At 47.6% G+C, this 21,079-nt stretch overlaps 1 protein-coding gene across 7 annotated transcripts in view; it reads left to right on the top strand.

The window, feature by feature from the left end:
* The window catches only part of LOC147897124 (protein MICRORCHIDIA 6-like), an 84,595-nt gene that overhangs the window by 7,764 nt on the left and 55,752 nt on the right, over positions 1-21,079 (top strand). For all 7 annotated transcript variants that reach the window (XM_087381069.1, XM_087381065.1, XM_087381066.1 and 4 more), the window contains exon 3: positions 1,602-1,676. In XM_087381069.1, coding sequence (XP_087237195.1) covers positions 1,602-1,676 — 75 coding nt within the window. The remainder of the gene's footprint in view (positions 1-1,601; positions 1,677-21,079) is intronic.

The following is a 21,079-nucleotide window of genomic DNA, read 5'->3' as shown; positions in this document are numbered from 1 at the left end:
AACTGCTTTGTAATGCATTTGCTTGGAGTTTTTCTACCTTGAATATCTGCCTATGTGCAGCCCCATATATGGGCAGCACCATATCAGTCCCATGTGGACCCTATAGGATGGTTGACGGATGTCACTCCCCATGGGGCTGTCATAAATGGGGAGTTGACCCATTCCATCCAACATGTCTAAGGTGCATATAATTGATATTTTGAAAGTGCTTCTTCTTCAGTAGTGCAAATGGTCTCATAATTTTGATTTTAAAATTTTTTTGGGGGTTGTGTATGTTCTCATAACTACTTTGTAATGCATTTGCTTGGAGTTTTTCTACCTTGAATATCTGATAGTACAATACACGTTGGCTTGAAGTCGATTGAATTCCTATGAAGGTAAACGGACTAATTATTGTTTCTCTCTCAAGCCTTTATGTTGGATTAGGGTTGGTCACCTCCCCACCTGTGAGCCCCCAAATGAGGAGTGCATGGGGGGGGGGTGGACCATAGGGCAATAGAGACGGTCATGGGGGTGCCACATGGGCAGCACGTGGGCTGCCATGTGGGCAGCAGACAAAGAGAGATCCCTGGCAGAGGAAAGCCTCCATGGAGGGCAGATCAAGGAGAGACATTTCTAGAGGCTGTCCACAGATGTAAAGGGAAGATTTGTGTAGAATAGCATGCCAATTGCCATGTTAGTAGTTGGCCACCACCGCTAGTAGGCGAGGCAACTCAAGAGTCATCCACATCAATAGTGGGCTTTTGGAGAGACCTAGTTGGCCTTATAGCAGGTCGACCACTTCTTTGGCAGGATGTGGTTTATTAACGGTGACGTACTCCTCTTTCTAGAGCTTTGGCCAGTGCAATACTTCAGCCTCCACCCTCAACAACAAGCAACCCTCCCACATTAGCCTGTACATGTACAGCCTTCTAAGCCTCTCCATACCGAGTGTGTATGTAGGAGATGTTCCCTAGCCTGCGATAGCTCTCTCAGCGCAAGCAGATAGAGCCCTCTTGAGCGGGTAAAGCTGGTAGTGGACCTTTGGTGATTGTAGTATTAAAGATAATAGTTAGCATACTCTGTCTTCTATTGTGCAACAATAGCTATGTGCATGATGTTATGGATCTTATGCATGCCAAGCCTGTTATTTTGTGAATGTGTGTGTGTGTGCGCGCTCGCTTTTACAAAAGAAAAAGTGTGCGCATGTGCAAACGTGTGTGAGCGCAACTGTGCGTTTTTACAAGTTATTTTGGATGCCATATCATCAGATCATGAACTAAAATGGGTGAATAGTAGGACAATGATTTTGTACAAGCACAAGCCTTATAGCATGAGGATTTTATCTTCGACTAAGCTTTTGCATTGAATCAAATACTAAGCCTGGTTTTGAAACGACACCCTTAGTGTATTGACCATGTGCATTAGGTTGATATATGATTCAATGAGAATGCTTGTGTATTGTGTGATCCACTCATCTTACATTTGCTTTTGATGAATTAATTAAGCTAGCTTTTTTACTCATCATGTTTATGTGTGATAGAGCTTATGTGTACGCTTGCAGCAAACATAGGATGGCATCATAGTCTGATTGCATGCTGTCTGATTGGTGATGTATATAGATGGCATGGATCATGTACGGGTCCACCCAAAGTTCTTACATTCAAATGCCACGTCACACAAGTGGGCGCTTGGAGGTATGCAAAATGCTCAATCTCTACTATTTGTTTTATTAGAACTTTTTACAGATTCATCATTTATGTTTTCAGTTATGTCTAGTCATGTGCATGCTCTTATTATCTTGTTCAAGCTAAGTCCCTTTATTCATGCCGTCTATCAAGGCAGGCTTTAAAAGACTGCTTCTATGAACGATAGGTCAGATAAAATGTCCACCCGTTTTTGGCTCTAAAAGGGTTTTCGTTGGTTGGTGAGAGAGGAAATTTTACTTCTTTGTATGGCATTTTTGAGGTATTAGCTTCTCATAAGCAGGTCAGACCATATTGTGCTGTAGTTTAGATCGCTTATGACTTTCCTTGCATGATTCTATTAAAAAATAAATTGATTTGATGTAATGCTACGTAATTGTTAGACATCCACTATGGATTATGTGGCATGGCTACATTGGACTATCAAGTTAAATCACATTCTGGTTGCATAGTCACAAAGAATGTGTCCTGAAGGCCGGAATTTTTAAGAAATAGTTGTGTGTTTGTGCAGTGTGTGCGCCCACATATGCATCTGAGTGATCAGAATACAAATGCTACTTTGAGGGATATTGGACTCTATGGCTCAGTTTTTACCAGTTGTATTGCCTATACATCTTTTTGTGTCCAAACGCTATGCATGAGGTGCATCATTTGCAGCAGCAAAGAGACATAGCAAGTGGGCGTCAGCTTGTTCCAGGTTGGCCAACACCAGCCAGATCAGATCAGCCAGCCAGCAGTAAATGGTTGCCAGATAGTGCATATGCGGACCATGATGAGAGACTGGAAGCCAGGCCAGGCTGACAGCCAAGTCTGCCTAGTTAGCCAGTTCCAGAGTAAGGTTCAAACCTATAAGGCAGCCTTAACCCCTCATTCTTTGTCAGATCCAGCAACCAGCAGGTCCTTGCAATAGTCAGCACATGGGGGCAACCCGTCCACGTCAGGATGATGAGCATTCAGCCAATTGAAGATGATAACTGGACAGTCCATGTAAGCTCATTGGCACCGAACAGGAGCAGCCATTGGGGACATCATCTCACAGGTACTAGGGCAGGATACTAGCACTATCCCCGCAGCTGAATGATAAATCTGGAAGCACAGGAGTGTAGGCTCTACAGTGTGTGGACATGGACTGATACAATAGGTAATTGTCAAGCTCTATGTGGACAATTCTACAACAGCTACACAAGCTCAGTTCCAACTGAGCACCAAAGCTGGCCTCCCTCACATCCGCGTGCCTCTGTAGGTTTCAGTGGGTGACCGAGTGAGGTCAAATTGCATCATCTTCAGCTTCGGAGTAGTATTGGCCTTAAGCAAGCAACCTACCTGTACTTTTCTAGCAAGATCACATGCATTGAAAGGGATGTGTAGATCCACATTAGGACATGCCCATGGGCGAGGCTGTGCATACAGATCCATACCGAGTTTGATTGGATGCCCTGGAAGAAGTGTAGAATTTCGTGGGATAGAATAGATGCATCTTGGAAGAGGAGTGGGAGCACAAGATGCATCTATTCTAGCAAGATCACATGCATTGAAAGGGATGTGTAGATCCACATTAGGACATGCCCATGGGCGAGGCTGTGCATACAGATCCATACCGAGTTTGATTGGATGCCCTGGAAGAAGTGTAGAATTCCGTGGGATAGAATAGATGCATCTTGGAAGAGGAGTGGGAGCACAAGATGAAACCAAAATGTAGTTCTCTATTATGGATTGTGAGAGAGGTGACTCTTTCTTATAGAAAGGGGGAGAAGGTAGCACCTTCCCTACATAAGTGGCAATCAGCCACATCAGTGGGACTGGCCTAAATCAAAGGAACCTCCCATGTGGGGGCCTTTGGCTTACATCATCACTTAGGTCACACACTAGACACATCATAGTACTTAATGTGCCTTTACAACACACACAAACACACATGTGACTCCCCTAGATGCACACATGCACCATAGAGCAAGCCCTTGATCACACTTATCCCAACATACCCTCCCTCAAGGGTTTGCCTCTTGCAGTGTCAAGGATACATCTAGTCTCATAGTTTCTCATGCCATCTCATGGTGGTCAAGGATAAATCTATGGCTAGGATCTCATGCTAGCAAGGGTTCCCAAGGGTGTGAGGTTCACAGAAATGGGATAGACAAAACACATATCACATGGTCTACATCATATGGTGACCAGAGGTGATTTACAAAAGACAAAACATATGATATTCTTTTTGGAGTACTACTCCAGGCAGAGAATCTCAAAATTCGACCAAGTGATGATAAACAAAAAATTCAGAAGACAAAGTGCTTAAAAAGCATAGTCTTTATTTTCAAAGTTTGATTCTTCATTTGCTGATGGAGTTCTTCCTTCAGCCAGATTTGCTTTGTTGTTGAAGTAGCCCTTCTTCACAAGAAATGCTTGATTCTCTTTGTTGTTCTTCATGGAATAACACATTCCCTTTTTCAATTGTAGCCAAAGGAGCAAGATATATTTGAAGCATTTCCCTTGTGCACCAAATACTGTGTGAAGATGATCCCAAGCTTCATGTGAAGTTTCAAAGCCATCAATGTGGTGAATGTATGAGCCACTTAATCCCAAAGCAATGATAGCAAGAGCCTTCTTGTCTTTGATCAACCAATTAGCTTCTTCTTTTGTAGACTTCTTTTCCTTTCCATTCACAACATACCATATCTCCATAAACTTAGCTTTTGTTTGCCAAGTATGGAAACTAGTTCCATCAAACTTCTCTACTTGCTTGGGTTTAGTCATCTTTACAATTCAAGCACTCATCAAAAGAGAATCACATAGTCATCATTCTAAATGTAAAGTATAAGGACACTTATGAGCTCCATGACTGAGTTCTACTACTCAAGTACAATCAAAGCAATGAAAGTCTGCAGCAAATAATGAAAGCCCCAAACTTATGGTGATTGCTCAACACCCTTTGACCAAAATATGCAGAATTTTGTCAACAGAGACCAGAGTAGATTGGAGGGTGCAATTCTCATAGCTCATAGCTCTATTCAAGGGGATTTTTGTGTAGGAAGAAAGGCCTTATACCAGAGAAGGTCCTCCACCAAGGAAGCGCGCAATGTTGCGCTAGGTCGCCATAGCCAAGCTTGGTAAAGTCGACTGGTCTTTTGTCTGTTGCGCCTCCCAAACTTGACCAAACGGGCTCAGACTTCATCAGCAGCTTGCCTGTAGTGTCGTCCAACTTGAGCTCAAAGGAATTTGCAAATGGGTAACCACAGAGGCGGCATTAGGCGATACATCGGCGAGTGAAGTTTGTGTCGGCATTGCACGTACAGGTAATATCTCTCTAATTGCTTGCAGCTGGAAGGTCGCCCATACACGAGGAGTCTACAGCTCAGAGGATTTGAACAATGGTCGCGTATAATGGGAGAACTGAGCTCTCACAGATTTGGGGAAGAAAGAGGAAAATGGAGATGATGAGGAAGCTTCGAAAAAACTAGTAGTTCATGCTAGAGAGAGCATCTAATGCTAGGCTAGGCTAGATCTAGAACCTAAAGCTCTGATACCAAGTGTAGAATTCCGTGGGATAGAATAGATGCATCTTGGAAGAGGAGTGGGAGCACAAGATGAAACCAAAATGTAGTTCTCTATTATGGATTGTGAGAGAGGTGACTTTCTCTTATAGAAAGGGGGAGAAGGTAGCACCTTCCCTACATCAGTGGGAATCAGTCCCTACATCAGTGGGACTGGCCTAAATCAAAGGAACCTCTCATGTGGGGGCCTTTGGCTTACATCATCACTTAGGTCACACACTAGACACATCATAGCACTTGATGTGCCTTTACAACACACACAAACACACATGTGACTCCCCTAGATGCACACATGCACCATAGAGCAAGCCCTTGATCACACTTATCCCAACAAGAAGGGCTGGGCCCTTCTGACAGACAGACTGGTCTGTAGATTGGATGACCTGGTCTATCCAGATGGCCAACCAGATCTGGAGCATATTTGTCCCTGAACCGACACCCCTATTGGGCTGGCCTTGTGTGCCTACAAAAGACCATACCGAGGCAGCATATTCAGCCCCAAGTGAGTCGGCAAGTTAGACATTGTGGCAGACTGCCCACCCTCAGCCTATATATAGGCACCCCGGGATTAATGCGGAACACAGCTAAAAGACATCTGCTTTACTTAATTGTAAGAGAGTGATCCATATCTGCAAGCATACTCCTATGTATAACCAAAACAGGGAGGGTCAAGTACAAAAACTTGCCCACATATGTAGCACGGCCTCTGGAAAAAATCGCTGAGGTATGGTACCAAAACAAGGCACTGTTTTGCTGCACCCTCTGTAGGAGACTTCCATGTGTGTTTGTGATAGGCTTCAGTAGCTTCTCAAGGCTGAGCACTCCTGGAAAAATTCTGCTCTGAAGGTGTACTGCAGGAAAGCTCCCTTTGCTGCACCTTAACGATGCTCTCCTACTGTGAGTAGCTCTGCACCTAGGTGTGCTGAACTTCTTCCCTGCAAGTAATGGTGAAGTAGATCCCTGGTTATCCTTCTGCTCCTCACTTAGAATAGCTCCAAGGATATCTGGACCCTATTTATAGCAGGAGTGGTTGGCTGGTCCATTGGTACAGAATGCCGACCCAGTCTGGGGGTCCAGAGACAGCTGACCCAGCAGCCAGGTCTGCCGACCTGCCGTTGTCTCCTACTGCCTACAAAATGCCTTCCTTGCAGATGCCTTGGTGTTGGTTCCTGCTCCAGCCCTGCTGCAGCCTCCATGCCTGTGCTGTACTACCTGACCACCAGTACCTGCCACCATACTGCCTCTGCTACTGCCACTGACCAGATACCTGCTCTCCTGCTGCCGTACTGCCTCTGTATTTGCTACTGTTGCTGCTGTGCTCATTGCAGCCTCCCTTCAAAAGCATTGCAGCCTTCCTTTCCTTTTGAAGGGTCTTTCGAATTGAGAAGTGGTAGCGACGGAACTTGTTCTGATCAACCCATTGTGAAGAATCACATTCAGCAAATGATTTGTGATTTTGGATGCATCATGCTGCACACTGATGCCTTGCTTGGGCTTCTGGCTGGGCTCTTTCCAGCCCCTCAGCCAGCCCATGCGGGCATTCTTTGGTGGTCCTTTGTGCTGCCCCAAATAAACCCTAACGAGAACTATGGTCTGCCGCCGATGAGGCAGCCATGTTGCTGCCCACATGGCAGCCTCACCCCTTTCCCCTACAAGTTCATCTGCCCATAAGTATGCTGTGCTGTCAACCCCCTGAGCTCTCCTCATTTGGGGCCTCATAGGCGGGGCATTGACCCTATTCCTCGAACAATTCTTAATGCCTTTGATAAGGCATGCATCTACCATATTGCAGCCATGTTTGCTGCCTATATAGTAGATCAACTAATACCCTAACTTTGATCCTGTCATGCCTTATTGTCCTAATATGAGCGCTTACATGTGGGACATTGTCACTTGCACTAGGGTCAAAGCCCAGGTGGCAGTGACAACTGGCTGTCTAGCCTGCCTGAAATGGCCCGGTTTTATAGGTAAGGGCCAGCAGCCTGGTCGGCGAAAACCGACCAGCCAGTCGGTTGTGCAGGCCCAAGGTTGGCTGGTTCCCAGCCCTATATAAGGGGCCTTCATCCACCCTTTTCACGCACGCAGCCTTCCTCAGTTCAGGACTCAGCTCCCAGCCTCCAGCCAGCATATGTGCGGGGTTTGGGTGCCCTATTGCTGCAGCATAGCTCCATCTCCCACATGTCATAGTTAGGGGAGTGGTCTCTGTTGGAATGGTCACCTCCCCATCTGTAAGCCCCCAAATGAGGAGAGCGTGGGGGAGGGAGACCTAGGGCACGATGTGCCCAAGAGAAAAAGAAGAGAGGGGGCTGCCACATGGGCAGCACCTCACATCAAAGAACATGGAAGGTACCCGGAGCTAGGATGGATCTGCAGCAGCAAAAGGTGAAGCAGTAGCCAGCACAAGGGGCCCAGAATAGGAGGCGATCACATGGTGCTGACATCTGCAGGGTGTACGGCTCTGTACACTGCTGTAGAAGGGCCTGGCAGAGGCACAATGATGGCAGGATGTGCAGGATGGATAAGCGCAGATGTGGAGCAGGTTGTGGGCCTGTTTGGAGGCCCTGGTTTAGGGCTGGAGAGTGGGCACCCAGGTGTCCAGAAGCAGCAGCAAGGAGGGCTGCAAAGGACTGACCCTGGGGGGACATATTTATAGCCTACACAGGTTGGCCAGGCAGGGTTATATAGGGCTGGCAGCCTCCGCCTGTTACATTGGTATCAGAGCAGTATGGTTCCTTCTGGCCTGAGTTAGGTTGGAGGGAGTCCTGGCAGCAAAGCTTAGTTATGGAGACTCAGTTAGAACATGAGGGAGGCTGTCTAGGATACTATCTAATTTTGTATTTTGTCCCTACCCCGGACTAGTGGTAGCACCATACTCCATTAGCCTCTCTCTTCCAACCTTCATCGCGCATCGGGTTGGCTCGCGTCTTCACCCGTATGCAATTACACCTTGCGGGGCAAGGCTAGGGGGGAAATTTTCTTTTCATCTGGTAGTCGTTATTGCAGTAGGTGATGGGTCTTCCAACCTTCCCTCATAGACCCGTCCTGTAGAGCAGCTCTTAGGCAAGCGTTCAAGGAGCAGGATCATTTCCTTGAGCAGAATATGCTCTTTTCTGAGCAGCCCTAGCAGGACAAGAAGACAAAGGAGGATGCAATGACATTGGACTGTTTTCGGCTTCTGTTGAAACATGAAGTCTTCGAAGTACGACCCAGATGTTGTGCCGACTTGGTAGCATATGAGGTCCAATGCAGGCGAGACCGAGAGCTCCAACAGTTTGCTTTTACAGCTCCAACAGTTTCTCATGGCCTGCTCACAGTTCCTCTCCTCATACGGTGGCCCTAGTCAATCATACCCCTACCCGAAACATGGAAGGGATCTCTCCAAGTGTAATATATGTGTCCATCCTCTGTCGAGTCATTGGATCCGGGTCTCGCTCGTGTCGTAGGTCCGCGTGGTGATAACTTGTGTGATCTGTCTGGAAAAACTGTGTGTGTGATCATGCCTTGAGAGGAGTTTGCATGTGCACCTCGTCCCTGTCTTTGTGATATAAGTAAGTGCTCTCGATGTTTGATTGCCGTTTGGAAAGGCGAGGAAGCGGAAAAATAGCCCGAAGCTGTCTCTAAGAGGCAATAAATGCTATCTCGGATCTCGTAGTATACAGGACACCTAAAGATGAAATGCTCCTCTGACTCAATCTCCTGTAGGAGAGAGAGAGAGAGAGAGAGAGAGAGAGAGAGAGAGAGAGAGAGCAGAAGAAGATAATAACGTCCACAGGAGACCTCGCGGGTCTATGGGACAAAAAAAACACCAAAATCATCAACATCAATTAGAGACTAAGAGTCTGGGGGGGGGGGAGAGAGAGAGAGAGAGAGAGAGAGAGAGAGAGAGAGAGAGAGAGAGAGAGAGAGAGAGAGAGAGAGAAAGAAATTTACTAGAGTCTTCGGAAGACCGATGGGTCTATGAGACTGGAAGAAAACCTGATACAAATCACAGTAAGGGTGGAGCTACTGAAACGAGCATCATCACCCGTGCTGAATCCTAAGTCTGATCATACATAATCAAATACATATGAGTGTAACAATGAAAAGAAAAAGACTGGAGTGGAGCAGAATCCCGTATGTCATGTCGCCCTAGCTAGTGCATAGTCGGTGATGGGACGTTGGTGCTCGTCTAGGGGTGCCGTGTGTCTTGGTCTCCTGGATGAGGCTCGACGCAAGACCAGAGCCACCGTGACTCTCGTGGGACGTATCCCGGGTCTAGACAATGACAGGAGGTCCCCTAGAGTGATCTGTGTGTCCCCTCGATGTCTCGTGTGTCGTGTTGCGGTCGTCGGGTCAGGGTCTCTATCACGTTTGCGGCTAGAGACTGGACGATCAATGTCACTCGATGGGAAGAACTCTGTGATCTTGCTCTGAGAGGTGTCTGATGATGTGGCCAAGCCTCGTCGCCTGAGTAAGTACTCTTTGTGTCGGACCCCCTCGTGAATGAAGGCCGCGAGGCATCTCTGATCTGGGTAGGCGAGGAATCTGGAAAGGAGCCCGGAGCCGTCTCTGAAGAGACAGTGGTAGCGACCTCGGATCTCGTAGTACACTGGGCACCTGAAAATAAAATGCTCCTCCGACTCAACGTCCTGACGGTCGCACAATATGCATAAGCGATGCTCTCTAGGAATCCCCTCTGCTCTGCCGCTCTCTATGTGGAGGCGGTGTGATGATACCCGAAACTGTCCGATGGAGATTCGTAGTGAGTGAGGCATATGAAGCTGAGTGTACCCCAGTGGTGTGATGAATCCCTCCTCCAAAATACGAAGACAGTAATCTCTGTAGAAACTCAGCTTCACTGGAAGCTCCCTCGGCTCCAACCAGGTCCTAAAGGTGTGTAGTTGCAGGAGATCCTCTCGAATGACTTGGTTGGTGGGTGGCCCGATCGGGATGGTGGGTGGGAGTATCGGAGGGGCATCTAAACTGTATTGAAAGGAGGTATCCTATCGATGTGAAACCCTAGTCTCACAAACCATCTGTGAGTCCGTGCATACCAGCATAGCTCATCTCCCTCTGCTGCCAACCTCATGGAGGAATCGAGAGCCAACCATGGCAACCTCTGTCTCCATGATGTGCAGTCCCCATATGATCTAGCCCGATGTAGATATGTGATGGTCTGAAAGGCTGCATCTAGCTGGGGTGGAGAAGCACCAAACTCGGCCTGAATGATGTGATGTGGTATGGACGGTTTCCCCCGAATCATCTGTGAGAGCATGAGGATCTGCATGCGCTCCACCCATGTCCACTCTATCTCTGACATGTCAGGCACCCAACAAGGGCTGCCATACATACCGGCTGGTCGAACCAAGGAGTCGAAGAGAAGAGCCTTAGTTTGAGGGTCCTGGAAGTGGGAGTGGAAGCATTGTCTCTCTAGCGGAGCCAGTGAGGCATATCCCCTACTCAGTTTGGCCTGCATCACTGGTCTCATCGTGAAAATCGGGCCAGAGAAAATGACCCCCAAGTAAGTGTATGAGGATACGATCTCAACTGGTGACCCACCAAAAGTGAACTGCTTCCGTTGCATGTTTGCTCGAGAGGTGTTAAAGATCATGACCTTGGTCTTGCCAAGGTTGACCTCCAAATCATGGGATAAACAAAAAGCCTGCAGTGCATCGAGGTGTTGCTGGAGCCCCTCGGGTGTGGACGACAAGAGTGCCACGTCATCTGCATAAAGAAGAATCGTGATGATGATCCCGGCAAGTGAGCAACCGGTCCCTTCGAACGCCCCCATGAAAGTCTCAAGCTCATCGATGTAGAGGCCATAGCTGAGCCAGTGAGGCGTATCCCCTACTCGGTTTGGCCTGCATCGCTAGTCTCATCGTGAAAATCGGGCCGGAGAAGATGACTCCCAAGTAAGTGTATGAGGATACGATCTCAACTGGTGACCCACCAAAAGTGAACTGCTTCCGTTGCATGTTTGCTCGAGAGGTGTTAAAGATCATGACCTTGGTCTTGCCAAGGTTGACCTCCAAATCATGGGATAAACAAAAAGCCTGCAGTGCATCCAGGTGTCGCTAGAGCCCCTCGGGTGTGGACGACAAGAGAGCAACGTCATTTGCATAAAGAAGAATCCTGATGATGATCTCGGCAAGTGAGCAACCGGTCCCTCCGAACGTCCCCGAAAGTCTCAAGCTCATCGATGTAGAGGCCAAACAGGGTTGGTGATAAGGGACAACCCTGTTTGATCCCTATGGTACTCAAGATCTCATGTGTCCAACCTGCGCTTGTCCGAACTCGGCCTGAGACTCTCTCATAAAGTGCCATGATTGCCCAGATGATCTCTTGATCAAATCCCAGTGTCTGTAGGCATGTGATGAGACGAGCTCGAGGTACTGTGTCAAAGGCTTTGCAGAAATCCACAAAGTTGCAATAGACCATCTCCTTCCGTGATCTGGCCTCCTCAATGACACTCCTGAGTGTGAGTATGTGATCCATAGTCCCATGGTCTCGCCTGAAACCGGCTTGACCCTCTGCTTTGAGCCCTCTCATCTCTGTGAACAGGTTGACCGACACATCTAATACAGCTGGATAGATCTTGGACATCACATGTCCAATCATGATAGTCCTGTAGTTACTCGGATCCATGGGATCCCTTGCCGTTTGGATGGGGGTGATGGTGTTGAGTGTCCAAGTGCGGGGGAAGCCAAGGCAAACAGCGTCATTGAATAGCTTTGCTAGGATCGGGGCTAACGTGTCGATCCCATACGCGATAAACTCAATGCATAGCCCCTCGTGATCCTTAGCTCGGCCATTGTGCAGTTTCAATGTCGCGTCCTTGACTCCCCCTCTGGTGAACAACGTGCAAGTGGTGGGGCGAGGTGTGTATGAGATCTGGAGTGGGCTGGTGTGGGACATCATAAAGATGGTGTGCATACGTGTGCTAGACTCTTGTGTCGGTGAGGGGTGATGGAGACCTATGCTCAAGGAATCTCCGCCAAAAATCCTTAGAGCTGTTGCTGTACAAGATGTTTAGTAGCTCCTCTTCATTTCGACGAAGAAATGCCTACTTCTTCCGACGTACGAGACGTCGGTACTTGCGTACTGTGTCCGGACTCCGGTGTGTTCGAGAGGTGACATCTGGTTTCAAGTCGGAGCTGTCGGCGATAAGCCTTGCACTCCGCATCGTACTAGTTGTTGCAGGGTACAAAACCAAGAGGTGGTGGTCTAGTGGACCGTGTGGTGTGGGGAAAGATTTGGAGGGCAGCCTCGTGGAGTGTGCGACTAATCAGGGCAGCACGGTCTTGCACTCCGCATCGTACGAGTTGTTGCAGGGTATAGAACCAAGAGGTGGTAGTCTAGTGCGACTAATCAGGGCAACACGGTCTTGCACTCCGCATCGTACGAGTTGTTGCAGGGTATAGAACCAAGAGGTGGTAGTCTAGTGGACCGTGTGGTGTGGGGAAAGATTTGGAGGGCAGCCTCGTGGAGTGTGCGACTAATCAGGGCAGCACGGTCCTCTATGAGTGGTATGTGATCGATGTAGGTTAGGAGTCTGTTTAGGCGTCCAGAGTAGGCCGGTGAGAGGTTGTGATCAAAGTGTATGTCGTGGTAGGTGTCGTGCTTCCTATGTGGTGTGGCTAAGCGTGGGGTGGCGATAGTGAAGAATAGGTATGTGTGATCAGCTCTTGGAGGGAGTGGTGCTACGGTGAAATTGGTGATACATGAGTGCCCCCCCCCGTGTGGGAAGCAAGTAAAACCATTTGAGGAGGCCCCCCCCCCCCGTGTGGGAAGCAAGTAAAACCATTTGAGGAGGGCCATAGGTCAAGCCCGTTGTAGATGATGAGATCATGTATCTTTCCCAGATCAGGGTATAGAACCAAGAGGTGGTAGTCTAGTGGACCGTGTGGTGTGGGGAAAGATTTGGAGGGCAGTCTCGTGGAGTGTCATGTGCACGGATTGGTATCTGACGTGTACTGGGTACACAAGACTAGCTCAGGTAGCGTGGGGAGGCTAGGAGCTAGGCAGGCTTGATTCTCGGGTTGAGTGGCAAGGGTACGGAGTATTTATAGGTCTTCGCTATTTTTGGCGCTGGGGCCCAAGTCTATATAAAAGGGGCCCAGGGGGTTCTCAGTGTGCAGTTGGGAGCAAGTTTCGTTCCCAGGTGCCAGGTCTGTTCCTGGATTGAGTCGCGGACGCGCGCCTGCATCTTAGCGTAGCCCAAGGCCCAGTGGCAGATCCAGGGCTTCACAGCGCCACCTGGTGGTATGGGACACCAGGCTGGTTTGGATCTGATTGGGAGTTCGTGCCAGTAGCTCAGCTCGTGGCTCAGAGGGGACATCTCCTGATTCGGGATCACATCCCGTAGATGTCATGGTTGGGTGGTGAGCAGCCTGCTCAGTTCTCACGTGGTGTGTGTGTTTGTTTTGCAGATCAGAGGTTTCAGGAGTGCGGGGATGTGTCAGTTGGTATCAGAGCCAGCTTCTGAGGTAGGAATTTCTGATGCGAGAATTTTTGACGATTTCATCCTCCAGGTATGCCCTAAAATTCGAAATTTGCTGCTGCAAATTCTGCTTGGTTCCTGGGTTATCAGGGGTGGTCAAGATGTAGGGAAAAGGTAGGAGGAAGAAGGAGAGAGTTTCGAAATTCCTGAAGGGTGCTGAGAGAAAGGGAAACACAGCTGGGAGAGAGCAGAGAAGAAGGAAAGAGAGGCGAAGTGACTGACGGGGCTGCGGTGGAGGCTGTGATTGTGCGCCATGGCTGGTACGATTTTCGGCTAGGGCAGGGAGAGGCGCAAGGAGCTGGAACAGGGTGCGGCTGCCCTGCGAGAGGTGTTGCTTTTTCCGAAAAAGCACCCCCCTCCAAAGCTGGGAGGGTGAGCCTTTTTTGGAAGTAGGGCTTCCTAATTAGGCTGCCCTGTTACCTATATAGTTGGGCAGGGTTCCAGCCCCAGCCATAGCCTTGCAAAGAGCCCTCTCTGGAACAGGGTGCGGCTACCCTGCGAGAGGTGTTGCTTTTTCCGAAAAAGCACCCCCCTCCAAAGCTGGGAGGGTGAGCCTTTTTTGGAAGTAGGGCTTCCTAATTAGGCTGCCCTGTTCCCTATATAGTTGGGCAGGGTTCCAGCCCCAGCCATAGCCTTGCAAAGAGCCCTCTCTGTCCTACGAAGTGACTGCGCCATCAAGTTGCGGGACAGCCTGCGCCAGGCGGCCGTACAGCTGCATCATCAGCCGTACAGCCTGCGTCATCAGCCGTACAGCCTGCGACATCACCGTACTGCATGCGTCAGCCACCGTACTGCTTGTGTCAGCCGCCGTACGCTTACGTCATCGACCGTACGGACTGCGTCAGCATCCGTACGGATCGCGTCAGCAGCCGTACAGCCACGTCAGCCATCCGTACAGCTGCGTCACTTGCACGATCAGCAAGAGGGTACCGTACGGTACGGATTGCTGCAGAATTCCGTACGCTGCAGCCGGCATTGAGTTCAGCCAGACTCCAGGATTATTGCGCCTCCGGTTCGCCAGTTTTCAGTATCTCCTTCCGTCAGCATCTCTTGGGACGGTTTTCCTCTGGTCCATTCTCCTTTCCGCTTCGATTCAGTCAGTTATTTCTCTCAGTTTATATTCAAATCAGATTTCAGTTATGCCTGATTCTACAAATCCCGAGTTCACCATGGGAGAGCAGGATTTGGATTACACTCCTGTGGGAGAGGAGGATCAGGGTCTTTATGATGACCTGATTACGAAAAAGGCCTTCAGTGAATTCACCACTGCTCTGGATGGAAAATTCGAGCAGGTTAATGCAAATCAAACGGGGTTGACACAGCAACTCCAAGGGATTCAAGCGACTCTCACCCTTCTGGGTAGCACTGTGCATGCACTCACGCATGTGGATGCCATGGCTTCAGTGCTAGGCCCGAACATAACTCCAGACCCTTTTCTGGGAGATCAAAAGTCTCGAACGAAGGAGGTAGTTGACACTTGGTTACACAAGTGGCAGGTACACTTTCAGTTCCACCCATACCCAGATGAGAAGAAAATCCAGCTTGCAGCCGGTTTCATGTCAGGTAAAGCGTTGCTATGGTGGAAGGAACTCCAGCCTAAGCCAGATACATGGACAGATTTTGAAGGGGTCTTCAGGAAGGAGTTCCTGAAGAAGGAGGACGATTATGATATCGTTGGCAAGCTTAAAGCCCTCGATATGTCAAAGCTAAACTTGTCCTTTGAAGTTTATCTTCAAAGATTTCGGGATCTGCAAACCAGAGTCACAAAGATGGATCCAGTGACCTTGTTAGGTTTCTTCGTGGATGGTTTGCCAGATTCATACAAGTTGCAAATAAAGAACAACAAATGCACAACGTTGCAAGAGGCCATGAATTATGCGCGCATTCATGATGATACCATGGCCAGTGCCAAAGCAACTACAGTTTCTGACAAACGCAAGTTCTTTCAGCGTACGACTGGTACGGGGAGACGAAGTCTACGGACAACGCCTCCAAGAAAAACTTGACTCAAGCAAAGAATGGTCGAGCCCGTTTCCTTCGCACATTGAAGCTCAAGAAAGGAAGTTGCTTCTATTGCGAGGAGCGGGGCCACACCAAGAATGAGTGTCCAAAGCGCAAGAATCAAAAGTTGGTGCTTGGACCGAAGCTCCAGGCGGGTACAGGTACCAAAGCCAAGGGAGCGAACCAAGTCTCGATGACAGGTATTTCTGTAAATGTCATTACCTGCCCACTTTCTTGTAATTGTACTTTCAATACTTCGTTGTTTGGTTCCTCCAAGAAAAACTTGACTCAAGCAAAGAATGGTCGAGCCCGTTTCCTTCGCACATTGAAGCTCAAGAAAGGAAGTTGCTTCTATTGCGAGGAGCGGGGCCACACCAAGAATGAGTGTCCAAAGCGCAAGAATCAAAAGTTGGTGCTTGGACCGAAGCTCCAGGCGGGTACAGGTACCAAAGCCAAGGGAGCGAACCAAGTCTCGATGACAGGTATTTCTGTAAATGTCATTACCTGCCCACTTTCTTGTAATTGTACTTTCAATACTTCGTTGTTTGGTTCCCATGATGGGCTGTCCACAGTACCTAGCGATCACACCTATGAGGTGCAGCTTCCAGCTGGGAAGCAGTTTTGGGATCGCAAGGTTGAAGCGCTTCCCATCCGGATTCAAGCCTACACAGGGGCTCTCACATGTTATGTTATGCACCTGGAGCATGTAGACTTGTTGATCGGAATAGAGTGGTTTAAAACCCACAATATTCAGATTGGATGGACGGAGCATACACTTTCTTTTGTAGATAAGGACACCCAATTTTGTATTCAGTGTGATGAAATTCCCTCTTCTCAGGGACCTATTGTATCTGCGATGCAGCTTCGGAATATATTAAACACTTCTCATTATGATGTCTATTAGTGTGTTTTGATTCCGCTTTCTTCATTTGTTGTCTCTGTAATAAACAAAAATGATTTAAGTGTGTTTGAATACCGTGAATTGAGAATGTTGTTAGATAGTTTTAAGGATGTATTCCCTGCTCAACTACCGGAAGGTTTACCTCCAGAACGGGCAGTAGATCATCGCATAGACTTAGTCCCACGGGCTCAACCTATCAGTGTACCATCTTATAGGATGAGCCAGGTAGAGGAGGATGAGTTAGCTACCCAGCTACAGGATTACCTGAATATGGGCTATATCCGCCTAAGTAAATCACCTTGGGGTGCACCTGTCCTCCTAAGAAAGAAGAAAGATTCTTCCTGGAGAATGTGTATAGATTATAAACGATTAAATAAAGTGACAATTAAGAATCGATACCCTCTACCTCGTTCCTATCAGTGTACCACCTTATAGGATGAGCCAGGTAGAGGAGGATGAGTTAGCTACCCAGCTACAGGATTAACTGAATATGGGCTATATCCGCCCAAGTAAATCACCTTGGGGTGCACCTGTCCTCCTAAGAAAGAAGAAAGATTCTTCCTGGAGAATGTGTATAGATTATAAACGATTAAATAAAGTGACAATTAAGAATCGATACCCTCTACCTCGTTCCGATGATTTGATAGACCGTTTGGCCGGAGCGAAGTACCACCTTATAGGATGAGCCAGGTAGAGGAGGATGAGTTAGCTACCCAGCTACAGGATTAACTGAATATGGGCTATATCCGCCCAAGTAAATCACCTTGGGGTGCACCTGTCCTCCTAAGAAAGAAGAAAGATTCTTCCTGGAGAATGTGTATAGATTATAAACGATTAAATAAAGTGACAATTAAGAATCGATACCCTCTACCTCGTTCCGATGATTTGATAGACCGTTTGGCCGGAGCGAAGTACCACCTTATAGGATGAGCCAGGTAGAGGAGGATGAGTTAGCTACCCAGCTACAGGATTAACTGAATATGGGCTATATCCGCCCAAGTAAATCACCTTGGGGTGCACCTGTCCTCCTAAGAAAGAAGAAAGATTCTTCCTGGAGAATGTGTATAGATTATAAACGATTAAATAAAGTGACAATTAAGAATCGATACCCTCTACCTCGTTCCGATGATTTGATAGACCGTTTGGCCGGAGCGAAGTATTTCACTAAGATTGATTTGCGTACGGGTTATCATCAAATCCGTATCTATGCTAAACACATAGATAGGATCGCATTCCGAACTAGGTATGGTCATTACGAGTTTCTTGTATTACCTTTTGGTTTGACCAATGCTCCTGCTACTTTTCAGCAGATGATGAACGATTTGTTCAGGGATTTTCTGGGCAAATTTGTTGTAGTATTCTTAGATGACATCTTGATATATAGTCGAACGCTTGAGGATCACATAGAACACCTCCGGATTGTCTTAGTTATTCTAAGACATCATAAGCTCTATGCCAAGATGAGTAAATGTGACTTCTTTATGAAGGAGATTATTTACTTAGGACACAAGATTTCTTTTGAAGGTATTAGCATTGATCAGGATCGTATCCAGAAGGTTTTAGAATGGCCTATCCCTCAGACTGTGAAACAACTTCGTTCTTTCCTAGGATTTACGGTATTTCTTCGGAAGTCTGTGCGTGATTATTCACATATCATGGCACCCTTGACAAACATATTGAAAGGTCGTGGACGTAGGTCTACCCAGCCGATCTCTTGGAATGATGCAATGAACAAGGCTTTTGAAACCTTGAAGTTTTCCATCAAGGAAGCACCCGTTCTTGCATTACCTGATCCTACCTGGCCTTATGTTTTAGAGGCCGATGCGAGTGATTATGCGATTGGGGCAGCTTTATTCCAAGAGGGCAGACCTGTAGCTTTCGAGAGTAAGAAGCTAGACGACACTCAATATCGTTGGCCCACACTCGAGAAGGAACTTTATGCTGTAGTGTATGCTCTTAAGGTTTGGAGACACTACTTGTATGGTTCAAAGTTCCTTGTATTAACTGATCATCGGTCAATTAAGTATGTGTGTGATGGATCAGAATTGAGGGGAAGAAAAGCTAGATGGGCAGAATTAATGCAAGATTTTGATTTTGAAATACGTTATCGTAAGGATTCGTTGAATAGTGTGGCGGATGCCTTAAGTCGAGTTAAGTTTGTAAATGCTTTGTCATTTACGGAAATATCCTCAGACCTATTTCAATCCTTGAGAGGGCTATACGCAACTGATATCCATTTCAGTTCTTATTGGCAGAGAGTCCAGGATGGGAGCTCCATGGTTGACCAGGACTCAGGGATTGTGCCACCTACGGTACAGGCGGCGGGAGGTCAGTGGATGATTAGGAACGGCTTGCTGTTCCGGAATGAAAAGATTTGTGTGCCAGATGTTTTGGACCTTAAATCCAAGATTCTCTGGGAGTGTCATGATGATCCTAGTGCTGGACATCCGGGTATACATAGGACTCTGTCTCTTGTGAAGCATACCTTCTATTGGCCAAAGATGCGTGCATTCATTGAGAACTATGTAGTAGGTTGCCGAGTTTGTCAGGTTACTAAGGCAGAACGCCTTAGAAGCGCGGGTTTATTACAGCCATTACAGATTCCAGGTAATAAATGGGAAAGTATTTCCATGGATTTTATTACTGGTTTGCCTCGAATGCGCAAGGGTCATGACTCCATTTGGGTCATAGTAGACCGTTTGACAAAAATGGCTAGATTCTTGCCTACTAGAACAACTATTTCAGTTGTTTAGCTGGCTCACGAGTTTGTGGACCACTTGTTTAAGCTGTATGGTTTGCCATCTGACATAGTTAGTGACAGGGACTCAAAGTTTACAAGTAACTTTTGGACACTTGTTTTTCAGAAGTTAGAAACTACTCTAAGTATGAGTTCCTCGGATCATGCACAATCCGATGGCAGTACAGAGAAGGTTAACCAGTTGGTTGAAGACATGCTTCGTGCATATGTATCTAAGAGACAGTCTTCATGGGAAGATTATCTACCTATGATTGAATTTGCTTACAACAGTGCAAAGCATTCTAGTACTGGTTACAGTCCTTTTATGCTTATGTACGGGTTTCAACCTAAGTCACCAGTTATGGTTGGATTAAAAGGAGTTCAAAATGATGCTGCTAAGAACTTCTTGCTAGACATGCAGGAAATGTTGCAGTTTGCCAAAGAGTCTATTAGAAGTGCCCAAGATCGGGACAGATTTTATGCTAATAGACATCGTTCACCTAGAGAGTTCTCTGAAGGAACGATGGTATATTTGCGAGTTCCCAAGGAATCCAAGAGCCTAAGTACTGGTTTGGTTCCGAAATTATTCCCCAGATACTGTGGCCCATTCAAGGTCTTTAAAAGAATTGGACCAGTTGCATATCAACTAGAATTGCCTCCTGATGTTAAAGTCCATCCAGTCTTTCACGTCAGTAGACTGAAAGAAGTTTTGGGTGCGGATGATCAACTTGTTTCTCCTCACGAGATAATAGAAGTTACTGATTTGACTTTTATTCCACACGAACCTGAGTGTATTCTTGAATTTCGTGACAAACAGATTCGTAATTGATCTATCACGGAATACAAGATCAAGTGGAAGGATCGTGTTGAGGAGGATGCAACATGGGAGACATTACAAAACCTCCAAAGAACATTTTCGGGTTTTTTAGCGAACTCAGGAGTGAGTTCTTAGAGGAGGGGGAGTATGTCATGTGCACGGATTGGTATCTGACGTGTACTGGGTACACAAGACTAGCTCAGGTAGCCTGGGGAGGCTAGGAGCTAGGCAGGCTTGATTCTCGGGTTGAGTGGCAAGGGGACCGACTATTTATAGGTCTTCGCTATTTTTGGCGCTGGGGCCCAAGTCTATAAAAGGGGCCCAGGGGGTTCTCAGTGTGCAGTTGGGAGCAAGTTTCGTTCCCAGGTGCCAGGTCTGTTCCTGGATTGAGTCGCGGACGCGCGCCTGCATCTTAGCGTAGCCCAAGGCCCAGTGGCAGATCCAGGGCTTCACAGTGCCACCTGGTGGTATGGGACACCAGGCTGGTTTGGATCTGACTGGGAGTTCGTGCCAGTAGCTCAGCTCGTGGTTCGGAGGGGACATCTACTGATTTGGGATCACATCCCGTAGATGTCATGGTTGGGTGGTGAGGTCCTGGTCATACCTGCTCGATGAGGTCCTGGTCATACCTGCTCCGTCTAGGTCCTTGTCTGGTAGCATGATAGAGTCTTCGTGGAAGTCCAGGAGTGGTGCCTGGCGCGTGCTTGTCTTGGCGTTGAAGTCCCTAACAAGGAGAACTTCCCCGTGGGCTGAAAGGTCTGGGATATCCTGATGTAAGGGTGCATATGGCGATGTCTCACCCTCCTCTCGTGCCACTTTGGCAAAGTGGGATGTGTCTGGCGGGAAGTAGCATATTGCTATGAAAAGGTCACGGGTGTCTGTGCGTCGGATCCGGATAGAGTCTGGTAGCA

Source organism: Dipteris shenzhenensis, chromosome 11, assembly GCF_047967505.1.
Source record: "Dipteris shenzhenensis isolate YYH24624 ecotype China chromosome 11, Dip_SZ_1.0, whole genome shotgun sequence".
Classification (NCBI taxonomy): Eukaryota; Viridiplantae; Streptophyta; class Polypodiopsida; order Gleicheniales; family Dipteridaceae; genus Dipteris; species Dipteris shenzhenensis.
Note: the sequence above shows the minus strand (reverse complement) of the source record. Positions and strands in the feature narration are given on the sequence as shown.